General features: G+C 36.2%; 3 protein-coding genes across 3 annotated transcripts; 1 reads left to right on the top strand and 2 right to left on the bottom strand.

Moving 5' to 3' along the window:
- Nucleotides 1–14,160: 14,160 nt before the first annotated feature.
- LOC107480100 (acyl carrier protein 1, chloroplastic) lies at nucleotides 14,161–15,269 on the bottom strand. The gene is made up of 4 exons (XM_016100214.3): nucleotides 15,084–15,269; nucleotides 14,906–14,992; nucleotides 14,667–14,789; nucleotides 14,161–14,557 (listed from the first exon to the last, which is right to left on the bottom strand). Exons 1-4 carry the CDS (start codon nucleotides 15,159–15,161, stop codon nucleotides 14,423–14,425), a joined length of 423 nt encoding a protein of 140 aa, XP_015955700.1. The 5' UTR covers nucleotides 15,162–15,269; the 3' UTR covers nucleotides 14,161–14,422.
- Nucleotides 15,270–16,294: 1,025 nt separating this feature from the next.
- Nucleotides 16,295–18,865, top strand: LOC107480056 (mitochondrial phosphate carrier protein 3, mitochondrial). Its single transcript, XM_016100177.3, has 6 exons — nucleotides 16,295–16,585; nucleotides 17,029–17,390; nucleotides 17,499–17,542; nucleotides 17,765–17,979; nucleotides 18,083–18,207; nucleotides 18,294–18,865. Exons 1-6 carry the CDS (start codon nucleotides 16,295–16,297, stop codon nucleotides 18,331–18,333), a joined length of 1,077 nt encoding a protein of 358 aa, XP_015955663.1. The 3' UTR covers nucleotides 18,334–18,865.
- A 20-nt stretch (nucleotides 18,866–18,885) lies between these two features.
- Nucleotides 18,886–22,545, bottom strand: LOC107480099 (uncharacterized). Its single transcript, XM_021138706.2, is given in 12 exon segments — nucleotides 18,886–19,433; nucleotides 19,523–19,835; nucleotides 19,940–20,001; nucleotides 20,127–20,186; nucleotides 20,270–20,377; nucleotides 20,478–20,587; nucleotides 20,703–20,803; nucleotides 20,926–21,059; nucleotides 21,172–21,255; nucleotides 21,556–21,653; nucleotides 22,003–22,113; nucleotides 22,288–22,545. Coding segments are annotated over 12 exon segments (1,542 nt in total). The 5' UTR covers nucleotides 22,439–22,545; the 3' UTR covers nucleotides 18,886–19,223.
- Between the last annotated feature and the right edge of the window lie 772 nt (nucleotides 22,546–23,317).

Below are 23,317 nucleotides of genomic sequence, written 5' to 3'. Positions count from 1 at the left end.
CCAAAATATATTTACCAAGGTAAATCAGATTGCATCCATAAGATAAATTAAGACCAATCAAATGCATATCTCTAATCCAAAGTACAACATGCATAAAACTGCATCACAAGCATCAACCAGATCATCACAACTAGTAGTTGAAACAAGGGTGATCATAAATCCACAAAGGATTTTATCCCCTATTTAATTTCAATTTTTCAGTCATTTCTCCCCCTTTGTCATCAAAGGGGCACCTGCAAAAAATGGCATTGGAAGCAAAATATCTAAATTATAATCAAAATACCAAGAGTTTATCACAGTGTCATAGGTCTAAAGTATCTAGGCAAACTACTACAGTATCAGATTGAGCCAAAACAAGCCAATATCAAATGTAAAGAAACAGTTATCAATCATCAGATAAATTGTACTCAGAGCCAGCTACCTCATCATCACTGGCAGCATCCATCTCCTCCTCAAAACTCTGTAGCATTAGATCCACCCTGTCTTTGCACTTGACCCAAGCCCTTTCATTTTCATAGGCTAGTTTGCGGGCTTCCTTGTATGATTTCACCATTAGCTTTGTCATGTTGGAGAACTCAGTGAGGATTTCTTTGATTGATTCTGTTGTCTTGGAAGACTCAGGCCGACTTTCAAACTCACTGTCAGAGAGGACTGACTTCTTCCTTTTGGTTCCCTTCATAGCTCCTCCTTCTTTAATCATTGAGACCTTATTCTCTACAGCTTCATTGGTTAAATCAACTTTAAAATATTCAAAGATACTAGTGAGAAACATGCCATAAGGCAAATTTGCCTTTTTTGTACTCTTAACAGATTCCCACATGTGTCTTATCATAAGATAACTGAAAGAGATATGAGAAGAAGTAACAAGAGCAAAGAGTACAAGAGAGTCAGAAACAATTACTCTGTTATGTGAACCACTTTGAGGAGTAAGAATATAAGTGATGATTCGGTGCAAAAGAGAGTTTGTTGGTCCGAGGGCCTTGTGAGTAGGAATAGAGCCATCCAAGCCAGATAAGTTAGCACAAATGTGTTGCAGGGCAACCTTGTGTGTGACTCCAACCTGGGAATCCCATTTCTCAGTCATGTATGCTCTTGGTCCCTCATCTGTATAGCCTAGGGCAGCATTGATGGTCTCTGAATTCAGAGTCATGTATACCTGCTTCACATAAGAGTGAATGGTACCATCGATCAGTATCATATTAGCATAGAATTCTCGTACCAATCCAGGGTAAACATGTTTCTGAATATGGAGCAGAGAAGTCCATTTTAGATTCTCAAATAGAGGAGAGACATTGATTCCTTTTGCTATGAGTGAGTCTAAGTTCACTAGGTAGGTGGCATAGAGGTGGCAATTATCCAACACTTCCTTGTGGAATTCATAGGAGGCATATGAATTGAATCTGGCTGGATCATAGTGTGAATGGGGTTTGTTGAACTTATTTTTGAAATCCAATGATTCCAAATTGGCCGGTTCCATCGTGTTGTGTAACACAAAACTTTTGGGCTTCTGTGAACTTTTTCCTGATGCATGTGGGGTAGTCTTTTTCGGTGGTGAGAGAGGAGGTGATGTGTGAGACTCGTCTTCTTCTTCCACGACTGGTTCCTTGTTCTTTTCAGATTTTCTTCTTCCTGAGATTTTCTGGGCTATCACTTTCCTGCGCATGGTCTCGGTTTGTTTGGATGGAGGTGAGTAGGGGTGTGCATGGCCCGGCCCGGCCTCGAGCACTTTAGGGCCTAATTTGGTGTGATTTCATCGGGTCTAGGGCCGGGTAAGGGTCTCAAAAATAGATCCGGTCATTATTTCGGGTCGGATCCAGGCCATGATTCGGGTCGCCCGAAGTCGGCCCGGTGGCTCGGTCATCATACACAATTAATATTTTGTGTTGTTAGTGATGGATGATGCCTATTCTTATATGAAATTTAAGTATTGTAAACCTTAATATTTTGTGTTATTAGTTATTATAAGACTATAAGTTAATGTTTTATGTTTAAAATGCATAAGATTTTAGACTAATGCATAATGTTGTGTTATTTGTATTGATTTAAATATTTGGTGTTATTATACAATATTAGTATTGATTATGATTATGCTTTAATTTTAGAGAAGAGTCGGTTCTTGTTTTTCTAAGTGAATTTTACCATGTCAAATAATAGTTTGAGCCTTAGAAATTTGGATATTTTCACATGCTAGCTTATAAGAAGGTATTAAGATAATGTAATGTTAATGGCCCGGTTTTCACCCGATTTTTCCCCGGTATAATCGTGGCCCGAAAGTGTATAGGTTTCATCGGGTCTAGGACCGGGTTCGGGTCTAATAGATAGGCCCGATATATATTTCGGGCCGGATCTGGGTCACATCAAACCCGGTTTTACCCGACCCATGCACATCCCTAGAGGTGAGTGAGATGAAGAGGATGTGGAGTGTATGTGGATATGTGTGTAGGTTTGAGGGGTTGAGAATGGGGGATTTCTGGTTCGGCTACTCCTTACGGTAAGTTGCTTTTTCATGATATGAAGAAGATGAATGGAGAAGGAAGGTGAAGAGAAGGCCGAAGGTTGTGGTGAGTGGAGGGAGGTTAGAGGTGCATTAAATGTTGATTGGAGAAAGATAATGGAGGGAGTTAATGACCATCAAAGGGCGCGGTTATTAACTAAAAGAAAATTTAAAATTAAAATAACTAAAAGATTTGTTCCTTGAATCAAGGGATGATGGGAGGATGAAGATTTGATTTGACATACAACTTCCTCTTTTGATAAGACAACTTTCAAGATCATGATCAAGGCACTTTCAAACTGCAAAACGGGCCAGGCCAAGATCAAAGAGATTTTGGGGCCCAAGCTATTTAATGCAAACGCTGTCTCCCTCTGTCTCATGGCCCATTCATTACATCCTGGTTTTTATCTCCTGCTTTTCTATGAGACAAAATTGAACAGAATCAAAAATTTCACAAGTTATCAATAGAGCTTAGATCTATCATTCTCAAACTTTTTCTCAAAGTGCAGAATCTGTCTTCACATAGGGGTTTTGTAAAAATGTCAACAAGTTGGTCTTCAGATTTTACAAATTGAATATCAATAGTACCATTTTGCACATGTTCTCTAATAAAATGATATTTAATTTCTATGTGCTTGGTTCTTGAGTGCAGAATAGGATTTTTAGAGATGTTTATGGCACTCATATTATCACAAAATAAGGGTACACTATTGATCTTTAATTTGTAATCTTCCAACTGTGTTTTTAACAAAATTAGTTGTGAACAACATGCAGATGTAGAAATATATTCAGCTTCAGCTGTGGATAGAGCCACTGTGGGTTGCCTTTTGCTTGACCACATGTTGAGTGAGCTTCCAAGGAAGCAACACATGCCAGATGTGCTCCTTCTATCCACCCTATCTCTCGCATAATCTACATCATAAAACCCTACTGCACAAAAATCATCAGATTTTGGATACCATAAACCATAATCACTAGTTCCCTTAATGTATCTAATGATGTGCTTAACGGCTGAAAGATGGGATTCTTTTGGGTGAGATTGAAATCTTGAACATACACCCACACTTTGAACAATATTCGGTCTAGAGGAGGTAAGGTACATGAGTGAACCTATCATTCCTCTATACCTTGTTTCATTTACATCTTTTCCATTATCATCCTTTTCAAGTTTAGTGTTAGGATGCATTGGTGTTCCCATTGGTTTAGAATTTTCTAGGCCAAATTTCTTGATTAGTTCTAGTGCATACTCTCTTTGGTGAATAAAGGTGCCACTAGGAGTTTGTTTAATTTGGAGACCAAGAAAGAAAGTTAGTTCTCCCATTAAACTCATCTCAAACTCACTAGTCATGAGTTTTCCAAACTCTTCACACAAGGACTCATTGGCCGATCCAAACACAATATCATCCACATAAACCTTGACTAAGAGAATATCATCATTAGATGCTTTAATAAATAAAATAGTGTCGGTGGTACAATTGATTTTCTAGCAAGAAGGCACTAAGCCTTTCATACCAAGCTCTTGGAGCTTGTCTAAGACCATAAAGAGCCTTTGAGAGTTTGAAAACATGGTTTGGAAATTCTTTATCTTCAAAACCGGGGGGTTGTGCCACAAACACTTCTCTATCAATAAAACCATTAAAGAAAGCACATTTAACATCCATTTGAAACATTTTGAAACCCTTATGGGCAACATAGGCAAAAAGCAACCTAATTGCTTCCATTCTAGCTACCGGAGCAAAAGACTCATCAAAATCTATACCCTCTTCTTGATCGTAACCTTGGGCCACTAATCTAGCCTTGTTACGAACAACTTGTCCATCCTCACCAAGTTTATTTTTAAAGACCCACTTAGTACCCGTTACCTTCTTACCATACCGATGAGGTACTAGTGTCCAAACCTCATTCTTGTCAAATTGAGCAAGCTCTTCTTGCATGGCTTTGACCCATGATGGATCTTCAAGAGCTTGTTTTACATTGTTGGGCTCCATTTGTGACAAGAGGGCAAAATTACTAGGTTCGGATTGCCTTTTGTTGAGGATCTTGTTGTTACACCTTGAGAGGGATTACCAATGATAAAGTCATGAGGGTAACCCCTCATGGACTTCCATTCTCTTGGCTTTCGAAGTGGTGTTGAGCTTTGATGAGCTTCTGTGGGTTGCTCTGTTCTAGATTCTCTTGCTGGCTCAGGAGACAAAATAGAAATGTCTCCTCCATTCTGACGAGACAAAACTGGACGAATAGATTCTTCATTTTGAGCAGACTTGGAATTTTCTTCATTGGTTTCTTTATTGATAACATCTTCATGATCTGAATCATTATCTATCACAGCACTGTGAATTGAATTAGAATCACAAAATGATGCATGTATGAATTCTTCTATGGTTCTACGCTCTTTGAGGTAAATTCTATAAGCTTTGCTAGTGGTGGAGTATTTAACAAACATTCCTTCATAAGATTTTGGATCAAATTTACCAAGATTTTCTTTGTTGTTAAGCACAAAACTTTGCATCAAAAAAACATGAAAATATTTAAGATTAGGAGGGGTTCCTTTCCATAGCTCATAAGGAGTTTTCTTCAACCCTTTTCTAAATATAGTCCTATTCAAAATATAACAAGCTGTATTCACAGCTTCAGCCCAAAGAAATTTTGGAACCTCATTTTCACACAACATAGCCCTAGTCATCTCTTGAAGGCTTCTATTCCTTTTTTCAACAACTCCATTTTGTTGAGGTGTTCTAGGGAATGAAAAATTATGAGCAATTCCAAAATCGTCACAGAATTTTTCAAAGTCTTGGTTTTCAAATTCCTTTCCGTGATCACTTCTCAAATGGGCAACTTTTAAATCTTTTTCATTTTGAATTCTTTTACAAAGGGTTGAAAAGGCATGAAAAGCATCATTTTTATGAGCAAGAAAAAATACCCAACCGAATCTAGAGTAATCATCCACCACCACTAAACCATAGTGTTTCCCTCTTAAACTTTGAGTTCTTGTTGGTCCAAATAGGTCAATGTGTAACATCTCTAATGGCCTCTTGGTTGAAATTCCTTCTTTTGTTTTAAAAGAGGATTTTACTTGTTTTCCTAATTGACAAGCATCACAAGTAAGATCCTTATCAAATTTAATATTTGGAATTCCTCTTACCAAGTTTTTCTTAACTAGCTTAGAAATTTGGTACATGCTAGCATGACCCAATTTCTTATGCCATAGCCATTTTTCTGATTCAAGAGAGGTAAAACATGTTACTTTTTGATCCTTCAAGTCCTCAAGAGTTAATCCATACACGTTATTACACCTTTTAGCCTTAAACAAAATATCCCCAGATTTTTCACATACAACCAAACACACAAACTTTCTAAAAATAACTTCAAAGACAAGATCACACAATTGGCTAACACTAAATAAATTATGTTTCAAACCATCAACAAGAAGAACATCATTTATACAAGAAGAAAAACTTTTACCAACTTTTCCAATGGCCACTATTTTTCCTTTACCATCATCACCAAAAGTGACAAACTCTCTATCATATTCATCAAGCTTTATGAAGAAGGTTGCCTTTCTGGTCATATGCCTAGAACATCCGCTGTCCATATACTATATATTGTCTTTCCGCTTAGATGCTAGGAAAACCTACAAAATGAGCTCAAGTGACCTTAGGTATCCAAATCTTCTTGGATCCTTTCACATTAAACCATCTCCTATGTCCCAAGCCATTGTAGTAAAAAACAACTTTGTAAATTTTGTCACCAATCATTCTTTCACCAAAAAAGTATTGAATGGGAAAGTGGCCATTTCGGTTGCATAGTCTACAAAACCTTGGAGTTACTGTTTTGTTTTGGGTTTTGAAACCTTGTATCATTTGAAGATGAGGCTATGTTTTCAAAATAAGGTTTTTCAACAGATTTGAAATTCTTGTGAAACCCCAAGCCAGCTTTATCATACAATGGTTTTTGATTAGCCAAGATTTGATTTAAATTTTCAGAACTTTGAGTAAACTTGGCTAAGTCATTTTCAAGATTTTTAATCTTTTTCAACAACTCTTCATTTTCTTTAAAACAGTTTACATATGCAACAACAGATGGTCACTTTCACAGCTTCTAAGTTGGGCTTTTAACTGCTTATTTTCTTCAACAAGATCACAAGCAGTTTCGGCCTCCCTTAGCTTGTCTTTGAGAAAACCATTTTCTGCCTTAAGAATGGTGATTTGTTGTTCAAGATCTTGGTTATCAAGTAGGAAACATCTAATTTTTTCAGAAAGGTGGTCTATCATAAGATGGAGATCTTCAGTGTCAGGGTTGTGGAAGATTACCTGATCAATATGATCTGCCATGAGGCATGGTTGTGATTTGGTCTCGGATTCTTCATCATCCTCTGAGTCATTTTCCAAGTCCTCCCATGAAGCCATCAGTCCCTTTTCCTTTCCTCTCTTTGGCTTCTCTTCCTTCTTCAATTTAGGGTAATCAGATTTAAAATGCCCAGTCTCTTTGCAGTTGTAGCATGTTACCTTGCTGAAATCTTTCTTTTATTTTCTTGAGCTGCTTCCCTCGTCTCTTTCCTTGAACTTTACCATTTTCCTGAATTTTTTAGCAAACAACACAAATTCATTTTTAGAGGAATTATCACTGGATTCATCATCCAGGGGGTTAGTAACAGATGTAAAAGCAATTCCTTTGTTTTTTTTTTTAATCTTTTTTCAAATAAGTGTTTTCAAAAGCAAGTAGGTTTCCTCTCAAGTCATCATATGTCATGGAATCTAAACTACTGCTCTCAGAAATGATTAATGCTTTAGTTTCCCACTCTTTAGTGAGACATCTCAAAACTCTTCTCACAAGCACAGAATCAGGATACGTAATTCCCATAGCATCTAAGCCAACAATGATGATGTTGAATCTTTCGAACAGTTCATCAATAGATTCTCCTTCCTTCATTGCAAACATTTCATACTCTCTGTTCAACATGTCTATCCGGTTCTTCTTCACTATGGTGGTTCCTTCATGTGTGATTTGAAGTTTGTCCCAGATTTTCTTTGCCGTTGTGCATCGTGATACCCGTCGGTATTCCTCGAAGCTGATAGCATAGTTGAGCAAGTTGACAGCCTTGGCATTGAGTCCCACCTTCTTTCTGTCTTCTTCGGTCCAGGTTGCTTCAGGTTTGAGAGAGATTACTCCTTCTGTACTTGTGGTGGTTGGAAATTGAGGACCCTCCAGAATAATTTTCCAAACTCTGTAGTCCACTGCTTGCACAAAAATCTTCATTCTCTCATTCCAATAGGTATAGTTTTTCCCATTGAAAATAGGAGGTCTGTTGCTTGACTGTCCTTCTGTCAGGTTGTAGGACACCAGATTAGAGCCACTATTTTCTGCCATCTGGATCTTTTTCTCCAAGCTGTAAAGCTTGCTCTCTTTGAGACCAAGCTCTGATACCAATTGATGGTTTCAATGGCTAAGAGAAGAGGGGTTGAATCTTATCCCCTTTTTGCTTAATAACTCTTGCTGGTCTTTGAAACAACTTCTGGAGACTTTTTTATTTTTGTCTCGTACCCAGCCACGAGACTTTTTCTTTTTATCTCGTGACCCGACACGAAATATTTTTCAGTTTTATCTCCTGTGCAGCAGAAACAAAAATGGAGTAGAAAAGAGAGAAAATTATATCCAGATATATCCTGGTTCAGCTACTAAGTGCAGTGCAACCTACATCCAATCTCCATCACAATAATGATGGAATTTCACCATAATCATCTTTGATTACAAACACCAATTCTCCCTAGGAACTACCCTTCCTATCTGAGACAAGTCCATATTCTAAACCCAAAACTGAACTTGACTTGGTCACTGCCAAGCTTTCAACTGTAAAGTGCTAACCTAACTTACAAGGGAATTTCCACAGAATCATGAAACACAACACAAATGTACAAAGGACCTCTAGGACAGCTATGGCTTTTTTCTTTTAATTTTACACACTCTGCCTTTTTTCGCTCTATGGCTTTTTCTTACAAACCTCACTGTTTACCTTTTTCCATGAGACTCAAGACAGACAAAATTAAACAGAAAAATACAAAATGAAAAATATTGAAGGAGAAGAACTTCTGTTAGCTTAGGTAGCTATGTGAACACTGTGCCTTGCACTCTCACTTCTTGCTTCAAGCCCTGGCTATTCTCCCTTATTTATATAGGGAGAAGCCTCCACGGTTGAAACCAAAAGAACCAAGCTAATCTTCTTCTTCTTCATGCAAAACCGGTTCGACCACATAGAGAGGAGAAGTAACCGAATGCAATAACCAACATGCAATTACCTCTGGTTCTTCCTTGGTCACCAATAAACATCAATTCGAGCCTTCCATCTTGCCTTACGCTCTAAGATGAACTCCTAGCCCTTGATGTTTCATGATGATGACAGCTTCATCTGCTCCATCCTCTGCCTCTTCCATCACGTAGCTACTGTAGCTACCTCCTGTGGTGGTTGAGCAGAATCAGAGACAAGCCATCCCTCCAAGGATCTTCTTCCTCTAACCGAAATCTTCTTCTTCCATTTTTGGTATGGAGAAGCTAAGATCTCTTCACCAAATCTTACCATAAGTGATGAAAATCTCAGCCACAGTATACTTTTTATTTTCTTTTTCTTTCCATCATTGTGATGATCTTGTTGCTTGAATCTTCATCTCTTTGGTGGCTAGCTTTAGCTTCCATGCTTTCTCTGTTGATATGACAGAAGTAGGAGAAGAGAGATAAGAGTGAAGAAAGAGAAACTTGAATAATAATTAATGAATGTGATAAAGAAACTAAAGTTCCCACTTCCCTTGCTTTAGGTAGCGTGTAGCATTGATGATGTCCATCAAATCAAATGCTAAACCTCTCTCATATTTCCAATGCAAGTTAATTCAAGTTAATTAAATTTAAAATCCATCACAACTTGAAAAGTGGGATCCGTTGGAAGCATTGTGACTTTGCTTTCTTTGCTTAATGTTTCGGACCAAGCTTTGGTCTATTTAGCAAAGATTTTAATTGGGCTTGTAGCAATAGTAAATTAATCTGGCCCAAACAATAAAACACTTTAGCCAACATTCATATGACACTATTGCTCAAGGCTGAAATTTGATTTTATTGGGCTTAAGGTCTTCTCTTTTTTTTTCGGCCCAATAACAAATCTGCACACACAAAATTATTAAGTATGTATGAATTAAGATCAAATTAATAATTTTGTCAATAATTGCTTTAATAATGTTTGTTCATACATAGTCTTTTTTGAAGTAGCTTGTGATTGCTAAGAACTCACAATATTGGCAGATAATTTTCTTTTTAGCCTTGAGGTTGTGGTCCTCTTTGAAGCAACTGGTGATTGTTTAGATACCTGACTAGAAATAGTGCTAGAGATTAGACTTGAAGATCTCTTTGATGTAGATCCAATAACTTTGTTTGCCTACCAAACAGCCACAAATACAACATTATAAACTGGATGCTACGAATAAAAAATGAAACAAAAAATCTAAATTGACAAATAGAGTACTTACAGTAGCAGTTGCAGCAACTTTGCGCTTCTTCGGAGAGGTTCATTTTATTGTGACCTGTAGCAAACCAGCAAGAGCACTTCTAATTTTGTTCTTCACGAGATATTCCTCTCCTAGTTGGGTGCTCATCTATAGTTTTATTCCTTTTAAGTTTAGGCCTTCCAATGGATTTTCTATAAACTGGTGGCAAAACATCATCAAATTCTATCTTTTTCCATAGGTTGGGGTCATTTACAAGATATACAACATGCTGCATGATAGCACTGAATGTATGAAGCTTTCTTGTAACAATTTGCAGTGAAGTTGTCCACATTGAAGCACATCTTCCTAATGCAAGTCATTGCATGTGCACAAAGAATTCCAGACAACTGAAACTTCTTGCATGAACACTCGCGATTTTTCAAATCAACTACATACTTCTCTTTGCCTCCATGGATACTATTCACCTCATATTTGTCACGACCAACATACATGCTCACCCACTCTGGGAATGAGCTCATTGAAGGTTGGAACCAAATCCTGCCCACCAGACATAATTGAAATAGTAATTCAAGCAGCAAGACACAATTGAAACAGTAATTTAAATAGCTAGGCACAATTGAAAATTAATTCAACTATCTAAATAGTAATTCAAAAAATAATTTGAAATCACAGAATGTAAGCAAATAAGAATATATGTTCAACTTAATAGAAGAGTACCTTCTATTGGTCAGACATAAAAGTGCAGTTCTTTATCTTGTCAATGCCAAAGTCATCACAAAGAAGGGTAAGAAACCAAGTCCACATGTCCTTAGTTTTTGCTTCAACCACTACATAAGCTTTTGGAAAAATTTGGTCATTGAAGTCCCAACCAATTACTGTGAGAAGTTGCCCTCCATATGGTATCTTGATGAAGTGCCCATCTTGGCAAATAACTAGTCTACATGCCATAAAACTCTTGCATGCATCAAGACATATAAAGTCATTGAAACTTTGGCCTTAAATCCACACCTAGCTTTGGTCTCTTAGAAGCAAACTCAGGTGGTCTCTCCACTTGCAACTTGACTATAGAACCTAAGCTAGACCTCAAAATGCTCCACTTGTCCAATTGCATGGGTCTTATATGTAACGATTGGGCCTGGCCTATCAGATCTATCTTCTTCCACTTGCATTGAAGTTTTAGTACTCCCTAACATTTGGACATCCTCAGCCTCTTGATAGATATATCTAGTTTTGTGAACCACATAAAACTCAACTATATCCTCCCTGACCCCCAATATTGACTATATCCATTGCATCTTTGTCGCTTCGTAGCATCCTTAAGTTTTCTTCTGTACCCTCTTCTTTTGATTTGTACCACATTACTACATTATCTTTCTTTAAATATCCTTGTTTGCTCACTAGCTTGTAAACATCAATCAGGCTCTACTCATCCTCGTTGTGGCAGCCTATAATAGTTGTTTCTCCATCCAATACTTCAAAGACCCTCCTTAAAGTCTAAACCTCTCTTGGTGATAAACTTTGACACTAAAATAACTCATCCTAAACCACATACCCTGTTGCATTAGATAAACATAGTCAGACAACATGAAAAAAATTGTTTGAATAAAAATGTATCTATTAGTCTAGGCAAAATATCACAAAATACTACTAAAGTCTTACATCAGTAAGCCAAGATCGAATCACCAAAAATAAGAAACTTCATGCCCTAACTAACGCAAACAAAGAATATTGTTCTGGGAACACAAAAAATCAAAACACCCTACAATGCAAACAATCTCACACATAGCCATCGTTCTTCGTTGAACTATTGTATAAAAATCCGAAAAAATAATTTTCTTCATACATACCTTCGTAGAACGAAATCAATGCGTGAGAGAGTGAAACCCTAGGCTATCATGCTACACAACCAAAAACGATCCACGAACTACCTTCAATCTGTAACCACTCCCTGCAATCAAGCTCGAAAAAGAGTAAAAAGGGTATGGTTAAGACAACTGGAATGGCAACGATTACGTTGATGTGTTCTGTTTCTTCAAACTTTTGTGTTTGCTATAGTGAATGTTATAATGGGTACGAAGATGCTGTCTTGTCCATGTTAACCTTTGGGCTCACTAACTTAAACTCCACATGTGCAACTGTGTTAACAAAGTGTTTGCCAATTTGACAGAAGAACAATATTAATTTGATTTAAAAACGTTAGAGACAATTTTGGAACTTATTCTAAATGTTGTGAAAAAAATGATACTTTACTCTTTTTTTAAAATTGGATATTGAGATGAGTATATAGAAATTAATTAAAAAAGTACAAAAACTTGAGTGTATGATATTAAATTGGTTAAGTAAAAAAATATTAGTAAGTGAAAAAATTAAAATATAAATATCGTAAAAAATAAGAAGAATGTTAGATGGCCATTATAATTTATTGTTTTGGCCATCGGTTAATCATTAATGTTTAAAAGTATGAGATAAAGTATGTTGTTGGATTACAAAAATAAAGAAATTAGACTAAAAAAAATTGAATTAATGACTAAATAATGACAAAAAACAATAAATTCTGATAGTTCCTAACATTTCTCTAAAACTAATACATACAAAGTCATTAAATCACATAATATTTTTTATTTCTTTTAGGGAAAAGGACACATGGGTCCTGATTTTTTAAGTTTTTGACAAATATATCCCTGACAAAATTTAAATACAAAAAAATTCCTGACTTTAATAAACGGAAGACAATTTAATCCTTCTGTCCATTTGTCTCTCATACACCAAACGAAACTAGCTGACGTGGTTAAAACGGTGTCCAGGTATCCTTTACGGTGCCACGTTGGAAGGGGGTTAAAGTTCGAAAGACAAATAGGTCCCTGCTGATAAAAATGACTTCGTTTGAGGGCAGTAGCCTGAGACAAGCTTCACAGATATCCATCGAGTTCTTAGCATCAGGCTTCAAGAGACGATCCTTCACCATCTATACACACCCCACATCAACCACGTACATGCATGCATACATACATACAACATATAGCAAGCTTTCCGTTATCACTGCCAGTGGTGATCTCAGCCCTAAGCAAATCATCGGCAGCAACGTGCACTAAACCGTACTTCACAAATCACATACGAGTAATGAGTAAGTGAAGCGTTGAAGGAAGAAAGGGATTGATAATAATCATAATAAAGAGGGAAAGGGAACGAACCAACCTTGTGTTTGATAAGCTCGCATTGAGTGCCTTTTTCGAAAGCAGGAGCACCCGAAATCATAACCTGAAGAGGCTCGTAATCACACTCAGGATGTGCATCGATTCCAAGTGCAGCCACAATTTGAAAATCAAAGTCAATTACAGGATCAGCTAATGAAAAGGAAGATAGAAATTGAAATAGTGAGAATAGAATGATACCACGGAACTTGAATTGGAATTAGGAGAAGTGAAAAGGAACGAAGAAGAGGCATAGGCGGCGGCTCCGCAACGGAGAATGAGGGCTCAAGAAGAAGGATGACGACGAAGAGTTGAATTAGAAGAAGGCCAGCAGTTGGGAAATGAAGAATAATAATAATAATAATAAGAAAGAGTAAGTGATTTGGAATTAGTGAAGCTGATGGTGATGGATGGAGTGGCCAGGGACGCCACTGCCACCATGTTGACGCTCATGGCTTCGATTCCAATTATCCCTATTTGAAAACGACGTCGTTTTCATCAGTAGGGACTTATTTGTCTTTTGAGTTTTATCCTCCTTCTAGCGTGGCACCGTAACGGACACCTGGACACTATTTCAACCACGTCAGTCAATTCTGTTTGGTGTATAAGAGGCAAATGAACGGAAAGATTTAATTGTTCTCCATTTGTTAAAGTTGGAAATTTTTTTATATTTAAATTTTATCAGAAATGTATTTGTCAAAAACTTAAAAAGTTAGAGACCTATATGTCCTTTTTCTTTTCTTTTAACAAATATTTCATACATAGATATAGTTTTTTAAAATTTTGGAAAGAACAAAGCCATTTCACCCCTTTTATATCCGTCCACACTTAGCATGGTTGTATTTTCTAAAGCACCATAGCCACAATAGACGCTATTGTATACACGTGATTAGCCAGTACTTTATTCTGATATGGTAAGTCCTACAACAGAACAAACATGGCGTATGATACCATCCTGCAAAAGCTAATACCAAGGTTGAAATCTCACTTTCTGGAATCAAATCAACATGCAATAATTTCTGAAGCTTGACGGCAAAAACAGACATATTCGGAGAGTCTTACAACAGATAGTAAGTTCAAACGTCAAATAAAGCTCACAATGGAAAAATAAAAATACTAATTATCCACCTAAAGAACATGTCTAATCCAAAATTCAATTAACCTCGTTCAGTTACACTTGTGCTCTCAAGAAATGCTTTTTTTGTGTGTTTTTTTTGGCAATGGATATAATTGAGCTTGTGGGCACACAACTAGCTAGGGGGAGTTTTGTTTTGAAGGAGTTTGTCTATCAAATCAGCAGCTTCTTTGATACAAGTGATGTTTTCAGAGCTCTGCTCCTCAACGCTAATTCCAAACTCTTCCTCCAAACCCATCACTATTTCCACCTGCATCAATGAATGCATATATTAAAAACAAACACCTTTACTGAATTATGAAAAATAAATTATGAAAGATATATAATATATAGTATTTATTTGAATATTAAGTACATACAGTGTCAAGGGAGTCAGCACCAAGTGCTGTGAAGGTGGTTTCAGGGGTAAGTTGAGATTCCGGAGGCAGAGCAAGCTGTTTCCTCACTATCTCGCACACTTTGTCAACTGTCTCAGGCTGTGCCTGCGTCATATCATTTGTAACAAACAAATAACTAACTAAATTAAATGAGTTTCAGTTCCAAACAGGGGAATGTAACTAACCAGCTAACTAAATAAATAAATAAATAACAAACTAACCGCACAGATGCGGAAGCGAGAGGATCTTAAAGAAGGAAAGCTCCTCCTGCTCCATCCCACAGAAACTGCCCCAAATCTTGAACTAGCCTACAAGTTTTACCAATATATAAAAAACATAACATGTTCAGAATAAACAAAGCTGTTAAATTAATATGAATAAACAAGATGTATATAGAACCTGGAGAGTAGTCTTGCTAGACAAACTGAGAGATTGTGCGAACCTAAGAGAAGTGGCTGAAACTGATGATGAGGCCATTGAATAATAAGAATAAGAAGAGATAGGGACTGAAGGGTGTATTATCAGCTGGATGGAAAGGAAAAAAGCATGTCACCGGAAGAACAATACGGAATAGGGTATTGGCTAGCTACTTGGGTAAAATCATAAATGGGAATGAAAGAAGTGGTGCATAACACTCTATCCAAAATTACGTGGCACTTATCACTTAACTCATTTGGCAGTTTTCGGCTATTCATCATCGTCACGCTCAGTGAATAATGCTGCGCAGTATTTCCTATTTTAGCAACTTTTATAATTTTCATTTTTTCTTTAAATAATTAAAAAAAAGAAACGTAGACATGGAGTTGCTTACATCCATTTTAGTATTTTTTTAATTGCTTATTTCAAAAAAAAAATACACATTATTATTTAATTTGAGAATTCATCTAAATAGACACATACACAGACATGTTTGTTCTTTTTCAAATAAATAAAAGAAAGAAAACTTGATACAAGTTTAGTCTGTTGTACTAATATATTAAGATGTGATTAAAATTTGCATAGCTATCATATATTATAACCTCTACTTATATACGTGATTTTCATAAAATGTATCTATGTACAGAAGTCTTTTTTAAAGTTACATAATTGTTTAATTTATCGTATGCTGAATTTTTTTATCAATAATTAAATATCCTTTTTCATAAAAACTCTAATATCAAATAGAAAGAGATATAAATAATTATATTCTTACAATTAAAATTAAAATTTTAATTCAGATCATGTAAAAAGATATACTACAAAAAGAAAAAGAAAAAGTTAAAAATTGGCTACTTTAACATTATGGATATTGAAGCATGCAGTTTTGTGCTTCTGGTGAGTTAATAGGTATGTGGGTGTAGTGAAAGGCGTAACATGAAAAATGCAGGAGATTACAAAGTCAAAGAAGAGCGCGGAAACAAAGGACTCGTTGGTTCACATAACTCCATGGTTGTTCATGCCTCTCCTTACCACAAACCCTCCAAGTTTCTCGCCCCTTCTCTCAAAACTAAACACACTTTCTACTTTTGTTTTCCCCTTTCTCTTTTTACTTCTTCACCCTGGCAAAAAACTACCTACACACATAAACACAAACAAGAAAAGAATAATATACTTCTTGTGAATTCTCGATAATGGCTCCCTCTGACCAACCTCGCTACTCTCTTATCCCTTCCTTCCTTTACTCACCAAAAACATTGCTCAACAATGTGTCCTCGCATTATTCTTCATCATCATCACCACCTCCATTCTCAGGCTCAGAGGGTAGGAATAGTAATAATAATTTTATGATCCCTGCACCAAAAGAGAGTATTCCATTGTATTCTCCTGCTTACTACGCCGCATGCAGCTTTGGTGGCGTCTTCAGCTGTGGTCTCACTCACATGACCGTCACTCCTCTCGATCTCGTCAAGTGCAACATGCAGGTCCTCTATAATGCTTTTCTCTTCTGCATTGGTTCATAATTTGATCCAAAACCTATTGCATATTCAAAGTCATCATCATACATGAGATTTAAGTAATTATCCAAATTGTCTTTAATATTGAACATTTAGTATAGGTTTCAAAACAAAACAGTCATCACGTTTATCTCCAATTTGATCCATTTAATCGGAATAACTATTTTGAAAATTTTAAAACTTTTTATGGACTGTTTTGATATTTTTTAAACTTTTCAGAAATTGTTTTGTATTTCACTGTTTTGAACTTCACTTTTTTAATGAAATTGGAGGTGGGTATATTGTCTAAGAAAGATAAACATTGGAAACTATTTTGTATATTTTGAAATTTGAAGGACTCAAGTATCCGATTTTTAAAATCTTAGAGAATTATTCTATAAATTTTTAGGAGTAATTAACATGTATTTCAGATTGACCCAGTAAAGTACAAGAACATATCATCAGGATTCGGAGTTCTGATGAAGGAGCAAGGAATGAGAGGGTTCTTCAGGGGTTGGGTCCCAACACTGCTTGGGTACAGTGCTCAGGGAGCATGCAAGTTTGGATTCTATGAATTCTTCAAGAAATACTACTCAGATCTTGCAGGCCCAGAGAATGCAGCCAAGTACAAAACCTTCATATTTCTAGCAGGATCAGCCTCTGCTGAAGTCATTGCTGATATTGCACTGTGCCCCATGGAGGCTGTCAAAGTTCGTGTGCAAACCCAACCTGGATTTGCGAGAGGTTTGTCAGATGGATTACCCAAGTTCATTAAGGCTGAGGGTGCTGGAGGGTATACATACTTTTCTTTGCTCTTGGTTGGGATCTATCATTTCATTACTTAGTATTTTGTTGGGATTTGAAGCTTCAAATTTGTTAAGGATTTGGATTTGATGTGCAGGTTGTATAAAGGACTTGTTCCACTCTGGGGCCGCCAGATTCCATGTAAGTTTGCACACACTTCATCCAAATAACAGAATTGCAGCATGATTAACTTGGTTTCCCATTGAACTCCTTTCTTTGCTCTTTAATAATGAACTAGTAATTAAAATTTGTTGTAATTAATAATCTGTCAAAATTAATGTCACCTTGTACTAGAGTGAATGCAAATAAAAGAATATCGTTGCATTATGCAATATTAAAGGGTATGTACGTGATTCATGACAGACACAATGATGAAATTTGCTTCGTTTGAGACTGTTGTGGAGATGCTGTACAAGAATGTCGTCCCAACACCGAAAGATCAGTGCAGCAAAGGATTGCAGCTTGGAGTGAGTTTTGCAGCTGGATACATTGCTGGCGTGCTCTGTGCTATTGTCTCACACCCTGCAGACAATCTTGTTTCCTTCCTGAACAATGCCAAGGGAGCCACTGTTGGTGATGTAAGTGCAGAAAAGTGCACACCAAATCTGCCACCTTTACATATCCCATAAATGTTCACGTTTTAGACGTTCAAATAAATAACTCCGATACTGGATGTTGCAGGCTGTGAAGAAGATAGGGCTAGTTGGTCTTTTCACACGTGGACTTCCTCTTCGTATAGTTATGATTGGAACACTAACAGGAGCTCAGTGGGGACTCTATGATTCCTTCAAAGTATTTGTAGGGCTGTAAGTAACCTCAACCTGTCTCCTCGCTACTAATATGTTCTCTAGTTTTGTTCACATGTTCTTTGCTTGCTGTTTTGGTATTTCAGGCCTACCACTGGTGGAGGTGCACCTAAAGCTGCCAAGTAGGACGTCACACCATTGCGGAATAGAGACTATTTTTGACAGAGAAATAATGTGTCAGGGTGCTATGCCAGTGCTGCTGCTTCTTGTCTTGTTGCCTGCTTTATTACAGCACCACAACTATACTTCATCACTAAGATGAATGTTTAAGATTTTGTACTTCATTTATTTCGGATTTGATTTTGTTAGCTCAGTTGTTTATGGTGTAATACAATATAGTTTGCCTTCTGGGTTGTTGTTGGCTTAGTCCTTTCCCACTTTTATCACATCAAATACATATGGAAAAATTTTTGGAGTCAGACAAATGACAAATCTTTAGTGTTTCATTCAGTGTCTGCCATGTAAACTACGTCTCTCATCTTGCACCCGATTCAACTGAAAATCTCTTGTATATAATCACACAGCAAAATGCCATCCACCTTTTTCAAATTATTGCTTGCATTATGCGGTTCTTTACATTGATAAAGGCTGTTATCAGTGTTCTGTACTTGATTTTGAATTTGATTCCAGAATAAAGGAATTCAATAATTGGCTGTATGAGATTGCTACATCTACAGATTCAGCAAACTGTAAGCTTGATATTGATGGAATGAAAGAATTATTCTATAACAAAACAAAAAACACTTGCTCGGTGGAAAAACTTTCCCCCATTCATCCGCTGCCTACATAACCTATGAGGTAGGTACATACACTAAATCTCGGGGCAACCCCATATCCCCAAATAAAGAACAAAAATTATCACTGCTTCATCGCAAAAGAAGTTGATGACGGCTAGCTAGTACCACTTTTGCTGCAGTTTGGGGGCCGGACTATTTGATGCCTACACCAGAATCAATTTCCTCAAATTTCTATTTTCACTTCAAACTACCCTCTTCCTGTGAAATCCAGTTGATCTTTTACGAATTCTCTTTATCTAGGCGCAGCGGATATATGGTATCAAATACAATCCTCGCAAACACATGCCGTATTTCTTCCAGCTCACCTTGAACTAAAGATCCATAATCAATTTTCCTGCCTTGCTTTGACAAAAATTTCTTACAAGAATTTACTTTGACGCAGTCAAAAATGCTGAGAGCCTTTAGGTACATTCCTAATGGGATGAACACCTGTCAAATTGTCAAAGGTCAGTCTTCAAAGTAACTACTGTTAAGTGTTAAGAAGTACATATATCAATCGAAGTCAAGAGTATGCGCACCAAATCTGAATGAGGGGCTTGAGGATAGTCGGCCATAGCCTGAGATACCAAATACCTAGTTGTCATCTGTGAGAGTGTCCCTTTAACAGAGTCAGCAAGATCCAGAATCTCTTCTTCCAAATCCTCTGCATCTAGACCTGAAGGATCTAATAACTCAGGAAACCTGGCATTGTGTTGTTTGTTGATCCTCCTAGCTATGTCTACTGCTTCCAATAAATTTCCACCATTATGAACTGCAAGGCTAAATGCAGCAACCACCGAGGCTTCCCTTGGTTGATCACTCAATGTTTTATGAAATGCTAGGATGCCAACCCTGAAAGCTTAGATTCCTAGTGAGACTTGCTTATTTTGTGAACCCTTGCATATATCACTAACGAATTAAACATGAAACAGGCTTTGTTGTCATGTAGACCTTACCATAAGCTACTGTGACATGGACGGTTGGGTGCCAATAGCTTATCCAAATTATAGAATAATGACTGCAGATGAAATTCCAAGTGAATGTGGTGATAAAATTTTATACATTTAATTAATATGGAAGTAACAAATAGCACTATTCTCAGATTATCAAAGCTATATCCAAATTGGAATGAATATTTGTTACCAAAAGCATATTAGTTCTTTTGTCCCGTCTCCGAAATCCATGACGAACAAAGTAAGCAGCCTGTAACGTCAATATCAGTTTGAGCTAACATTTGGCAACTGAAATTTAGAAATTAACATGCATAATCATCATGTACGGTGTACCTGAAAGGGGAGTAGTATATCTAAAAGGCCAAACTTCCATAATAATCTCAAAGAAGCTTCACCGGATCCATAAGCAAGCATATAATTCATTTCCATCAGGAGCCTACCCTAAAACAATTAAGGAGGGCAACTCACGCAGGATATTCTCATGGATGCCTAATAATTTTTTAGTATAATAGACAAAGGAGGAGGGGAGATTTTTAAACACCTTATCAAGCCGTAATACTGATGAAGAAAGATTTTTAACAGAATGAGCTGTTTCACTTGAAATACTGAATCCTAAGCGAGCCGCAATTCTAATTGCACGTAAAATACGAGCTGCATAATATACTCACCATTCAGAGAAGCAGCAGGGAGTCTGAAAGAAGTTTAAACAATCTAAACTACAGGAAAGGTTATTTTTAACCTTATACATTGCTATACAAAAACTCACCACAATCCTCCTGAAATGAAGAAGCTGCAGGAACAACAGTTCGCACCTATTCAAATTAACTAAATTAATCGCTAATGGTGGTAGAAAATAATAATATGAAACTATAACCACCAAGAGATACATGAATTGTAAACAATGTTGAGATGTCAGAGAAAAAAGCAGCTCAATGCATATTAAAAAGGAAATAATTTTTCTGTTCTCTAAATTGCAAGGATAGATACACTACCCATTAATTGTAAAGTCGCGTTTCAAACAATTCCTCCAACGAAGATAGTCCTTCTTATCACAGCCACTAGGTGCCTCGATGTCATGATGAAAGTGATTTGACTTCCTTGTAGCAGTATTGAAACTCGAAACCTAATTGAAAATTATGACAATGTTATCTTTAAAAGTAGACATAAAGTGAAGGCATGCTTGATAGAGAAAAATTAAGCAATCACTACACTAAAGATAGTTCTGCCAGACAAACCTCGACAATGGTACCATCCATATGAACATGACATATGGGAAACTTTTTACCAACTATCTCACACCATGTAAATGTTCTCAACACCTACAAATTAAATCATGATTAATACAAAAAGTTAAGATTCAAATATGCAAATACAAGCCCAAACATTAATAGAGGGCATTACAAGTGTGCTTCATTTCCTATTTTCATTATATTTGATATATTTCATTTGATAATTACAAAGATGTTCAAATTCTTCAATTTTTCTTTTGCTTTCAAAGTTTTATAAGGAAAGTTGTGATAACTACTAAGTCTTGTTTTCACAATTTCCTTCACAATATATTGATAACAGGAAATAAAATCAAAACCTGCAAAATAAAAGTACAAGAGAAAGGTCATAACCTCTTTAAGATCAGCTGAAGTAATAATATCAAAGTCCTTAGGTATTTGCTTTAGTATAAGATCCCGGACACAACCTCCAACAAGATATACATCATACCCTACATGGTGAAGAAAAGGGTCAACAACTATGCAGTTCCCTCTCTAAACTTGGAAACATAAACCTAGAAATCTCAGAATCTTGTGCACAAGTGATGTTCGAGGGTAAAAGATTGTTATTTGCAGGTCTAAACTTAGTTAGTAGTTACAAAAGCTATAGGAGAGCCCCAAATTCTCTTGCAAGACTAAGACTACAAACCAAATGATGAGGCTCATGAAAAAATTCACAATTTACTATGTGAAAGAAGGTGCCATAAATGTTTTATTCAATAACAATGAAGAAACACAATATAAAGGAAATCATGCTCTTTCATTCATCCACACAAAGGAAGTTAGAAGAGCAATATGTACGCTTCTCATTAAGCACTTTCAAAACCTCCTTGATAGGGCCTGCTATCATCGAAAACCGAAGTCCAAGCTCCTTGGAACTCAATTTCTTCCATGCTGGGATCTTCGTATCCCCTTCACCAATTCAACAAACCATAAAAGAAAAAGCGGTCTCAGAATCACCGCCAACATCAATTAAACAGCACAGGAACTCCAATTGAACATTTAGAGAGGAAGAAATTATCAAAGACTAAATATTAAATAAAAAAAATCAAAATTTGAACAAGAATACTAAGAGTGTTGACTTGCCTGGTCGAGGAACTGGGGATGGGGTGCTACATGCCTCTGCGTCAACGAGAGCTAGGGATTTTGGGACAACCTTACGGATGCACTGGAAGGGAGTGGGGCGAAGAATGTAAAGGTTGGATCTGGAGGCGAATTTCAAGGTAGCAATGGCCATGGAAATGATGAAGAGGGATGCCACAGTAGCAACACCATGTGCCAAGCCTTCTTTCAATTACGATCCATTGTTGTTGATAGGGTTTTAGGGTTTAACGATATCCTTTTTTTTTTTATGGAGGGTTTAAGGATATCTTTTAAGAGCCTTTCGTAAGGTAAAAGGGGAAATACACAATAGTATAGTAGGTTTTTTCATTAAAATAAAATAAAAAAATTTATTATTTTCTAAAACTTTATTTTTCTTAAATACGATTGTTTATAGAGTGTCTACTTCCGGTGATTTCACTATAAATTCTAAAAAAATGTCTAACTTAAATTCTTAAGCCAAATTTTTACCGGACTTAGTCGAACCGACAACTTATAAGTAAGTATAAAAAGACGATGTTATTTGAGTTATAATTTGTTAGCAGATAAAAAATGATTTTAGTATAATATTTTTTAGTTATTGAATTTTTTTAAATATTTCTAAATACAATGTTTAGTATTTATATGAAATTTTGATTGCGTAATGATGATATTTTAAATTTTTCATTAGCATTTCTATTATTGATTAATATGTTGTTTTTTTATGGGTGTTTGTTGGGATGTCTTTAGAGTTTTTTTTATAACCTATTTATTGGTATTAGATTTTCATAATTTAATATTAATACTTGTTTGATTTGTTTTAAGGATAGTTCTATTCTAGCATTATTTTTTAAAATAAATATCTTAATCACAACAACTTTTTTATTTTTTTAAATTATAATAATTTAACTTGATTTTATATTATTTTTCTGTGTGTAGAGTGTATATATTGTAGTATTTTTTTTATCTTTTCTCTGAGTATATTTGATTTTTATGAAAATAAAATTTGAATAATAAAACACACTCCTTATAAATA

Source organism: Arachis duranensis, chromosome 3 (genome assembly GCF_000817695.3).
Source record: "Arachis duranensis cultivar V14167 chromosome 3, aradu.V14167.gnm2.J7QH, whole genome shotgun sequence".
NCBI lineage: Eukaryota > Viridiplantae > Streptophyta > Magnoliopsida > Fabales > Fabaceae > Arachis > Arachis duranensis.
The sequence above is the reverse complement of the archived record's forward strand: the minus strand, read 5'-3'. Positions and strand labels throughout refer to the sequence as shown.

Bases quoted from the DNA above. Each gene is read 5' to 3' on its own strand.
- LOC107480056 (XM_016100177.3), top strand. From the start codon at position 16,295: ATGGCTCCCTCTGACCAACCTCGCTACTCTCTTATCCCTTCCTTCCTT. The intron at 17,980-18,082 runs GTAAGTGCAGAA...TGGATGTTGCAG, and splicing joins AGGGAGCCACTGTTGGTGAT to GCTGTGAAGAAGATAGGGCT. The intron at 18,208-18,293 runs GTAAGTAACCTC...TTGGTATTTCAG, and splicing joins TTCAAAGTATTTGTAGGGCT to GCCTACCACTGGTGGAGGTG.
- LOC107480100 (XM_016100214.3), bottom strand. From the start codon at position 15,161: ATGGCCTCATCATCAGTTTCAGCCACTTCTCTTAGGTTCGCACAATCT. The intron at 14,993-15,083 runs GTTCTATATACA...TAAAACTTGTAG, and splicing joins CTAGCAAGACTACTCTCCAG to GCTAGTTCAAGATTTGGGGC. The intron at 14,558-14,666 runs GTATGTACTTAA...TCATTGATGCAG, and splicing joins GTGCTGACTCCCTTGACACT to GTGGAAATAGTGATGGGTTT.